This window comes from Somniosus microcephalus, unplaced genomic scaffold (assembly GCF_052327205.1).
Source record: "Somniosus microcephalus isolate GS21.2 unplaced genomic scaffold, FLI_Smic_1.0 unresolved_chr4, whole genome shotgun sequence".
Classification (NCBI taxonomy): Eukaryota; Metazoa; Chordata; class Chondrichthyes; order Squaliformes; family Somniosidae; genus Somniosus; species Somniosus microcephalus.
The window spans coordinates 7,144,136-7,155,373 of NW_028225182.1; the positions used below are offsets into that span (position 1 = coordinate 7,144,136).

The 11,238-nt window shown below is 39.6% G+C and overlaps 1 protein-coding gene across 1 annotated transcript; it reads right to left on the reverse strand.

Annotated features, from left to right (window-relative positions):
* Nucleotides 1–5,761: 5,761 nt before the first annotated feature.
* LOC147089097 (putative G protein-coupled receptor 139) lies at nucleotides 5,762–10,554 on the reverse strand. Its single transcript, XM_085977086.1, has 2 exons — nucleotides 10,359–10,554; nucleotides 5,762–7,253 (listed from the first exon to the last, which is right to left on the reverse strand). The coding sequence occupies exons 1-2, from the start codon at nucleotides 10,513–10,515 to the stop codon at nucleotides 6,352–6,354; spliced, it is 1,059 nt and encodes a 352-aa protein (XP_085833212.1). The 5' UTR covers nucleotides 10,516–10,554; the 3' UTR covers nucleotides 5,762–6,351.
* Nucleotides 10,555–11,238: the final 684 nt, after the last annotated feature.

The following is an 11,238-nucleotide window of genomic DNA, read 5'->3' on the forward strand; positions in this document are numbered from 1 at the left end:
CTGCCTCCATTTAGGTCCCAAATTAGGCACATCCCGCCTCTTACTACCCGTTTAATATATATATGCTGATAGAAGACTTGAGGATTTCAATTTATGTTAACTGCCAATCTATTCTCATACTCTCTTTTCGCCCCTCATACTTCCTTTTCACTTAACCTCTGAACTTTCTATATTCATCCTGGCTCTCACTTGTATTCTCAACCTAACATGTAGGCACCCTTATTCTGCTTCAATTCCCTCTCTAACTCTTTCGTTATCCAGGGAGCTCTGACATTTGTTTCCCTACCATCCCCCCTCGTGGGAATGTACCTCGACTGTACCCGAACCATCTCATCTTTAAAGGCAGCCCATTGTTAGATTGCAGTTTTGCCTGCCAATCGTTGATTTCGTTTTACTGGGCCAGATCCATTGGCAGCCCAATGTAATTGGACATCCTCCAATGAAGTTTTTTTTCCTCTTGATTACACCCTGTTCTTTTCCATAGCTAATCTAAACCGTATGATACGGTGATCACTGTTCCCCAAATTTCCCCAGAAACAGAACCCTCAATGCCTCCTTCTTCATTTAGCCTGCAATGTACAGATGCATTCGCACCCGTACGACCAGATTTAGGAACAGCTTCTTTCCCAGGGCTGTCATCCTACTGAACTCCACAAATAAACACTAAAGCCTGCACATCTGCCGATGCACTTTATTATGGTCATATTTATGCTAATATATATGTACAAATGTATGTTGAAATGTTTAAGTGCCCTAATCCAAATTGTACACTCTCGGGAGCCGCAAGCCTACATTTCGTTGTACTGCACTTGTGCACTAACAATGACAATAAAAGTTGATTTGATTTGATTTGATTTGATTTGATCAAGAAAGTTCTCCTGAACACACCTCAGAAATTCTTGCTTCTCTCTGCACTTTAAACCATTACTATCGCATTCTATACTTGAAAAGTTGAAGTCCCCCATTATCACTACTCTATAGTTGTAGCACCGGTCTGTTATTTCCCTGCAAAGATGCTCCTCTATATCCGGCCCACTAGTTTCTGGCCTATAGAATAAACCTAGCAGTTTAAAGGCTGATCTATTGTTTCTTTACTCTAATCAAATAGATGATGTCCTTGACCTCAGAAGCACATCCTCTCTCTCTCCATCACTGTAATATTCCCCCTAATCAATACTACCAACCCCACCTCCATTCTTTCTTTCCCTATCTTTCCTGAACTCCTTATATCCAGGAATATTTATAACCCATCCTGCCTTTTTTGAGCCTGGTCTCAGTTATCGCCACAGTATTATATTTCCATGTGGCTGTTTGCACCTGCAGCTCACGAACCATTTTTTATCATGCTTCTTGCTGTTACACACATGCACGTTAAACCTATCTTAGACCTTCTTGTAGACTCTCTCTGAGCCAACACAATACTGTACTATTAAATATTGCAGTGCTATCTATCTCCCCCAATCCTTTGTGCCCATACAGAGTGACAGACAGACAGAGAGAGAGAGATGGAGAAAGAAAGCGAGAAAAAAAGAAAGAGGAGAAGACAGAGAGAGCGAAAAGGGAGGCACAAAGACAGGGAGACAGTCAGATTGAAAGAGAGTTAGGCAGGAGAAGCGAGTCAGATACAGAGAGAGCAAACAAGAGAGGATCAGACAGAGAGAGAGAACGGGACAAAGTTTACATAGCATTAGATAGAATATATAATAAAGAAACAGACCATTCGGCCTTACTAGTCAATGCTAGCATATATGTTCCACTCTAGCCTGCTCCCAGCATACATCATCGAACTCTATCAGCATAATATTCTATCATTTCTCCCTCAAATGCTTATCTAGACTCCGCTTAAGTGTATCTAAACTATTAGCTTCAACTATCGCATATGGTTGCGAGTTCCATAATATCTCCACTCTCTGGGTAAATAAGTTCCTATTTAATGTTCCAATTTGATTCCTTGCTGACTATCTTAAATTGATGGCTTCTAGTTTTGCCCATCACGACAAGTGGAAACAATGTCTCTCTATCTACTCGTTTATAACTTTTCCTAATTTTAAAGACTTTTAATAGGTCACTCTTCAGTCTTCTCCTTCCAACAGAAAAGAGACGCAGCCTGTTTTGTCTTATGTTCCTTGATAATTCAATTTCAAAGAAACTCTTTGCCTTCCAAATTGTTTTTCTATTTATCTCCTAATCTCTTCGTATTCCCCCTTGCCTGCTGTCCATTTACTTAGTGTATGCCTTTGTCTTTATGTCAATGTTTCCCTTATGTCTTTATTCATCCACCATTAGTGTTTAGTTTGGCCGTGCTTTTTAGTGGAATATATTTTCCTGAAATCTGTTGAATACCATTTTAGGTGTTTCACATTTCTCTTCTGCATTTTGCTTGCCAATGTTGTTGTCCATTTTAGTTGCCCAAGATCTATTCTCAACCCCTCAATCTCAATTTTAGTCCAATATATTAACCTGGTCTTATAATGCTTATGTACTTCGCAGTTACTAGCTTAAGGACTATGTTTTATGGTCACTATGCCTAGATGATCCCATCCTTTTAAGTCTGTACCTGCTCTCGTCCATTCCCAAAATCTAAATACCGCAGCGAATATTCTCTCATTGGGCTTCTACATACAGGGTTAGTAAGGAGTCTGTTAACTATTGAAGGACTTATATTACCTTATCCGCTTTACCTACCTAATCTGGCCGAATAATTTCGAGGTAGTGACCGAGAGGAAGAGAGAGAGAGAGGGGGTACCAAGGGAGGGCGGTCATAGAGAGATTGAGAGAGAGAGAGGGAGAAAGACAGATTGAGGGAGAGAGATAGGTAAAGGAGAGAAACAGAGAAAGGGAGACAGTCATATTGTGAGATAGAGAGAGTGAGAGAGAGAGACAGAGAGAGAGAGAGTGAGAGAGAGAAATTAAGAAAGAGTGCAACAGAGAGAGTGAGCAATGTAAACAGAGTGAATGAGACAATAAAAGACAGAGTGGGAGACATAGACAGAGAGTCAGAGAGAGACAGAGAGACAAAGAGAAAGAGAGACAGAGAGACAGAGAAGAGAGATACGTAGAAAAAACAGAAAGGGAGAGAAAATATATAACGGAGGATAGATAGAGGTGAAAGACAAGTAGCCTAGAAAAGAGATAGTTAAAGTGAGAGATAATGTAGAAGAGACACAATAAGTAATAAGACAAATAGAGATAACCACAGAGAAAGATAAAGAGAGATAGAGTAAGAAGAGTGTGAACCACAGATGGAGAAAGTGAGAGCGAGTCAGAGCTTGAGAGTCTGGCGAAAGAGAGACAAAGTGACAGAGCAATAGAGAGGCAGAGAGATAGAGAGGGAGAGAGGGAGAATGTCGAGGGACAGAGAGAAAGCCAGAGAGATGTGGGTTAGATAGAGCGAGAGGGAGAGACACTGAGAGAGAGAGAAAGAGCAAGAGAGAGAGAGGGAGAGAGAGCGAAAGAGAGAGACCGAGACTGAGGGTGATACACAAACAGAAAGAGAGACCGGGAGACAGAAAATGAGATTGAGATTGAATACCTTGAGAGAAGGACAGAGCCAGACAGAGAGAACGAGAGAGAGAGAGTGATAGAGAGGATGAGACAGGAAGAGAGAGACAGAGACCGAAACAGTCAGAAAGAGGGAGAGACAGAGACAGTGACAGAGAGTGAGAGACACAGAGAGATTCACACAAACATACACAGAAAGGGAACAAAAGAGAGATTGAGAGGGAAATAGAGGCCAAGAAAAAGTGAAAGGGGGACAGAAAGAGAGAGAGAGAGACAGAGACAGAGAGAGACACAGAGAAACAAAGAGGGAGTGAGACAGCCAGAGAGAAAGAGCTAGATGTAGCGAGTGTGGCAGATAGATTCAGATAAAGAGGGAGAGAGTCAGATGATGACAGAGGGAGAGGCAGACAGAGAGAGAGGGGGCATAGAGAGCGAATGAGTTCATGAAAGAAAGAAAAGGGGACACAGTGTGAAGCACATGTTGCTGGACTAATAATCCAGAGGCGTGCATTGGCAATTCGTAGAAAGGAGTTCAAAACCCACCACGGCAGTTTGTAAATTTGAATTCAGTTTAAAAAAAAAAAATACTTAAAAAAAATATCTAGTATCAGTTTTGGTATCAATGAAGCTATCGGATTGTCATAGAAACCAAACCGGTCATGATACCCTAGTCGTGTGTACATATATACTTATTGTTAGGAGTTGGATTAATCTCATATGATTAATGTTTTTGTTTTATTTTATATTGATGCTTAGCTTGCAGATTTGTACTGTGGTTAAAATTAATGAAATGGTTGAAGTCGTTCATTCCCAGAATGCTATCGGGCTCAATGTGTCAGGGTATAAGATAGCTGACTGTTCTGTTCAGCTTCTGCTGAATTTGCAGGATGTGTGATTCGTGCCTATTGAATTCTTTCTGTCGCCACATTGTGAATAGAGATAGGCAAGGCAGTCCTAAGATAGGCAGTAGGACAAGGGCTGGACTGTTAATTAAATTGGCATAAGGTTTTTTGTAATTAGTACCTCATTTATGGGGTCTTGTTCACAATAACTGTCATCATGCTATGATGATTATTTTTAGCCCCGTAAAATACTTTCATTATTTTTTTCAAAAAATTAAATATTTGTTTAAAATTTGATTGTAATTTCATGCCATTTTAAAAATGTGATTATTTAAATATATTTATTTAAAGTTTAACTGTGTTTTTTCATTTATCTCCTTTCATATATTTGACAGGTCTTCCTGTGAAATGTATGAAGGGAGCTTCGCATCTGTGATTGGCTCCATGTGATCCAAGGGATGCTGCGATCTACATGTGGCTCTGGGATATGTGGGCTCTGCGCACTTGGAGTATGGTGAGAACCAGCATTGAAACTGTGTGCGTCCTGGGAGACCACAGTTAAGGGCGCAGATTTTTCCAGATCGCAGGCCTCCGCTGGAAAATATGGGCCATTAATCTTGGAAAAGGTGCAGCGCAGGTTCAGCATTATGATACTAGGGCTAAAAGGGTTATATTATTAAGACAGGATGCATAAATTTGGTTCGTCTTCACTTGAGAACCAAATGTTGAGAGGTGATTTAATTGAGAAGTATAAAATTACGTTAAATAACAGGATTAATTAGGCTAGATACTGAGAACCTATTTCCTCTGGTGGGATATTCAGAACAACGGATCAAAAAACTAAAATTAGAGCTCGGCCACTCAGGAGTGATATCAAGATGAACTTCTTCAGAAAAACTTTAGTGGAATCTGTAAATCTCTACCCAGAGTTTTACTTTGATTAGTTTAGCAAGAGATATGGAACAATGGTGGATAAATGGAGTTGAGGAATAAATCAACAATGATCTAACTGAACGGTGAAACAGGCTCCAGTGGTGGATATGTTGCACGATGTATGGCCAACTAAAAGGAGCCTAATGAGCATGTTTCCCTTAAACTAGGATCCCAGAGCTCCTCCAATGATAACTATCCCTAGATATGGATCATGTTTAGGAACCGTTGTAGGACATTCAGCCATTTGACCCTGTTCCACCGTTCAATTTGTTCATGGTTGTTCTGAACATAAATTCAATTTACCGCCTTTCCCCTACATCCTTGTTACCTTTACATAACAAATCGACCTCAGTGTTGAATGATTCAATTCCACCCAGCATCCACAGTCTCTAAGTTTAAGATTGTGCTACTTTTTTATTGCTCCCAACAGCAGAGGAAATATTTCTGCTGTATTTAGCCTATTGGATATCGTTCACATTTTACAAACTTCGATCAGATCTCATCTCAAACTTCTATACTAGGGCATTCAAGCCAAATGTAAGCAAAGTGGCTTCATTATGTAACTTCTTTCACCCTGATATCATTCAGGTAAACCTGAGCTGTATCCCCTCCAAAACCAATATATCCTTCCTCATGATGTGTTGCCCAGAATGAAAGCATTGCTCCAGCTTAGGTCTGACCAGCACTCTATACAACTTCCACACTTTTTTATTATAGCACACTTGAGATATAAATCAACATTCCATTTTCATGCTTGATTTTTTTTTTACCTGTCGACAAGCTTTTAATAGTGCGTGCTCCTCTGTAGCTCATATTTGCTCAGCGTTTAGAAAATACTCCGTTTTATCCTTCTTGGGTCCAAATTTGATCTCCAGGCACTTGCCCATGTTGAACTCCTTTGCCATAGTTTCGCCCTCTCACTTAATCAGTCTTAAGTCACTTTGCAAATTTCTTCGGCCATCTGAACTACGTCCTGTCCCTACTAACTAATTGCCATCTGCAAACGTGAGACTACCCATCATATCACAATCACTGAAAAAAGTACAGACGAGATTGAGTTCTTGCATTGTACTTTTCATTTTTTTAATTCTGTGACAATTGCAGCAAAGGGATATTTTAACAGGCTCTTTAACTCATCTCTGTATTTGCGCTGTGTCACCGCATAAATGAAAGTGTTTGTGCTGCAACTCATGAGTTGAAACATGAAGCCTAACTCCCGTATGAACACAGGTAGAATCATAGCCCTGTAGCCCAGGTAACCCATTCGCCAATAAATACAATATATCATATATAGTGCCCATAACAGTATGAAATTCCCTGATATAGCATACAGTACAATCATGGATTTCCTGCGGTTCAACATCTCTGGGTCACTGGGACTTTCCCCACTGACTGGACACCGGAGTCGCCTGCGCGCTCTGTTAGTCACTAAAATGTACCTGACGGTTAAAGCATTGAACAGCAAGACCAAAATAAATGGTATGCATGGAGTTAAAATGTAATGAAAGAATTCAACTGCACCCCATACTTCTGAGCCTTCAACACTAGGTGTTATATAACAAAACCAGGATTGATTGATGAACCAATATTTACTCGTGTACATAAAGTACCAGAACGTATTTTTTAAAGAGAACAACACGGTAATCGTTGCTATAACCACACTCGCCGTTTTCTCCACACAGTATTTAGCTTTCAGCTTCTGGTAGCAAATGGCTATATATCGATCAAAGGTGAAACTGACCGTGAACCAGACAGAACAGTCTGTGACTGCGTACAGCAGGACGGCGTGGATGTTACAGACTGGGATGTACCTCACGAAATTGAGCTCTACATAATAAACAACAGGGATATGTCTCAGTATCAGATCAAAGATAATGACCAGAAGATCCGCTGCTGCCATGGCCACCAGGTAGCGCGTGATACATTTGGAGAGACCGCACTTTCCCCGAGACAGGATCACAATCGTCACCACGTTACCTGTAAACAATAACAAGGGAAAGGATCAGAAACAGACTGAAGACGCCTATTTGATTGTGTTACTGGTAAAAAAAAAGATATTTTGTTATTGAATTAATTGATAAAATTCAATTATTTTACCCATGTCAAGGACTGGTGACTAGAGACACTTTATTTACCATAAAATAATCAATATAAAATTTTATTAAATAAATGGGCCACATATACAAAAACATATGAATACTGTATTTAAAATGATTCAGGAAACGATTTGTGATAAATAGGGGTGCCTGGCAGCATTCAAATTGTTCAAAGCAACGTGGCTTGAAACAGGGAACCGAACAGCACCAGAATGTGTTGAGTTAACTGTCATTGTGATTTGCTTGGGATCAGTCACTCTGGATTGGTGATGGTAGCTGAGTCCTACATCCTACTCCTGATATTAAGGAGGCGAGCAGCCAAGGTTTCTGTCCCTAATCATTATTCAGTGACCCCAGGTTATGGAGGTGGAACAGTCCATGTATTAGCTCCAGTTCATTGTTCAGTATCTGCTCCTGTAAAGTAGGGGTGCAGATTTCAAGTGAGAACACGATCGGGTCAGCTTCAATGAGCTTCTTAGGACACTATCCATACTCACACTTTAAGAATAGAGACCTGTACGTGTCTGAAAGAGCGGCACATGCATTCCCAGCAAGAGTCAGCAAACTTGGTTCATATCATGGAATCGATTAATCTTACAGCACTGAAGGAAGCCATTCGGCCCATCTTTCTTGTGCCGGCTATTTAAAAAAATATCGAATTTCTCACATGATACCGCTCCTTTCCAATAGCGCTGCAATGTTCTCCCCTCAAGTATTTATCCAATTCCCTTTTGAAAGTCACTGTTCAATCTGCTTCCACCAGCCTTTCAGGCAGTGTATGCCATAACAACACGCTGCATAAAAAAAACCTTAACTCTCCTCTTGCTCTTTTGCCAATTACCTTAAATGCGTGTTTTTTTTTGGTTAGCGACCCTCCTGTCAGTGGAAACAGTTTCTTCTGACTTAATCTATCAAAACCCTTCATGGTTTTGAACTCCAGTACTTCTGCTCTTAAACATTCTCTGCTCTACGGACAACAATCTCAGTTCCTATAACCTCTCCACCTCCAGCAGGATAGAAGTGGAACCTAATGAATTGAAACAGCGACTTTAAAATGACTTGCGGAAATGAGTTCTAGATTAGCAGGGGATTATGGGAAGGGGCTGACAGAGGACGTCTTGAAAAGCAGAGGATGAGTGGAACAGTGTTCGGAACTGTTAGACTGGATCAGTATCGATTGTGATACAAGCTCGATTTGTTAGAGAGCAGCTTTAGTAACAACACCTGCAAGATATGCAGAGGGGGAGACAGTTAATGAAAATAAATATCGTAAATAACTGATAGAATACATATTCATTCATAAATCAATCAATGTCATCATTGAAACTATATTCACTAATAGTTACATGCTCAAATCATTTTTACATAAAAGCAGAAAATGCACATATTTTGCTCCAAACTGTGCAATTACACCACAAAATACTTCAAATGAACGTTTCCTACATTACAAAACTGACCACCCTTTAGAAATACCTCATTGGCTATAAAGTGCTCTGGGTGGCCCCGAGGTCATGAACGGTGCTATAAACATGCAAGTTTTTTCTTTCTCTTCTTTAATCAGTTTATAAAGTTTTATATTATGAATCATAATTTCCAAATATCATGAGGGTTTCATTAAAAAAATGCGCTCAAACATTCTGTGAGGTTTCACTCGTCTGTGAGTGATGATTGAGTTCCCAATTGATTCTAGAACATGGCCTTAAAATAAAAGAAATACTAAATCTCTAGACATAACAAACTGGGATCATTCACATTAAAATAGAACGGGCGATAATAGAAGGTTAACGTGCAGCTCTCTGTAGTTTCAGTTAACTGAGCTATATGGGCATTGGATTATATTTAGAGGCAACGATATTGAATCAAAGCACTGATGTTTAACTGATTAAGCATTTTGCTGAATGCAAACAAAACTTGAAACCATTTCCATATCCCCCAGAAACACGAGACAGTAAGAAGTAGTGTTAGCGCTACACAATGAAGAAACTGACCAGAATTCATTCAGTAGTGGGTAGTGACCAAGATTTCAAAGTGTACCTGCAATCTGAACTCAATAATTCAAAGTGAAGTTGTGCCATTTATTAAACTGAAACCGTAAATGGGAGCCCGTGTACAGTGCCTCAGTGTAACAGGCTGCATTCTCAGACAGACTAGGATTGTGAAAGGAACTAAAACAGGATAGAGTTACAAAACTCACACGGTAAACAATACTGTTAAACATAATTATTCAAATAATGCATGGTTATAATGACTTAAATGATTAAAAATAATGATATTTTACATAAATCATAATCTAACCATTGAAAAATACTGATAATAATGCAACGTGGTTGCTAAAGGAGAGTCAGACTGCTGACTTGAGCTGGATTATTTCAAATTGAACTGACCATCCGTCTATCAGGATTCGCTCTACAACTCCCCATAGCACAGTATCTCAGCAGTTAAGATCAAATTCCTGCAAGGCAGCTTTCTGGTTTGATACAAGTGCCCAATGCAAACAACGCAACACAAAATGTTCAACACAAAGAATCATCCAACAATTCTGATGGTGTTATAGACTCAAAGGACGTCGGATGCTTAATAAGACTGTAACAAATCAAACAAATGGTGAACAGTAAAGACAATGAGCTCAGAATAAGCGACTGGAGAAACAATCACGTCAGGGGAGCATGCAGCATTATTATCCACACAACAGATTCAGTACGTTTAATACAAATAACCACTGGCATTGTGAAACATATAAAGCAGAAGAGAGTTTATAGAACTAATAGTTGGATATATTAACTTACCTGGTCCATTAACAGCAGCGAACAGAGGATAACAAAAGAGAAAAATGGTCACACAACTGAACATGGTTTACAGAATTTACAACTTGATACAGTTATTTACCTGGTTCACCAATAGCAGTTAGGATGGGTTAGTGAACGGCAAGAACAATAATACATTTAATCAGGAATTACAGAAATCATTTTTGTAAAGAGTGACTTACAAGGAACACCAAAAGCTGCCAGGATTGGATAGTAAATACTCTGTATATCCCGAAAAACAAAATGTATCTTGAGCATTGCCAAAAATGACCGCCCTAATCTATCACTTTGTGTCGGACCCGAAGATCTGTGGACCTCCAGCATTTGACTCCGATTCATGTTCCCCTTTCTATGAGAATCCAAGAGTCCGCTAAAACTGTGAGATGATCCCTCTTACTTATAATACTGGAAACCCTCTCGTGAGTCAATTATGATCCATGGAGACTGACATTAGTTACATTCATTGAACAAACAGCTTCAGTTATTCCCTTGCACAAAGACACTTTTTATAGAACAATGTTCATTTAGTACATGTTATGTTAACGTCAGCGAAAAAAGAGCAGAGCACAGCAGGTTATTCGAATAAATGATTTGTAAAATAAAAGTTAATGTGAAACTGAATGCAGATTACAAATGAGCAGAGATCCGTTTACTTGTTTGAGATTGTGTGGTGTATCCTGTGAAACATGGACAATTTTAGAGTGGCGCTATTAGAATTGACACATTATCTGGATCTATACTGCTTCTATCGATCGAAAAAATCCCGAGGAAATTCCCGGGGTAATTTCAGTTCTTGGGATATTTTACACATGTTCTATGACTCTAAGACCATCTGCAAATATTATGAATTTCAGGCAACTCTCTCAGTAATAACCAATACCTGCAATCCCGTGTAAACATCTGCCCATTTTCTCGTTTACCTATAAATATTGATGCTGAACAATCCCCCGCCCCATACCCCGCATGTAATGTAAAAATCTATAGATTCTTCTGGAATTTGTATCAAATTCCACCCCCGCCCCGGCAACTACTGACGAGATTCCACAGATAACCTGTAAAGTT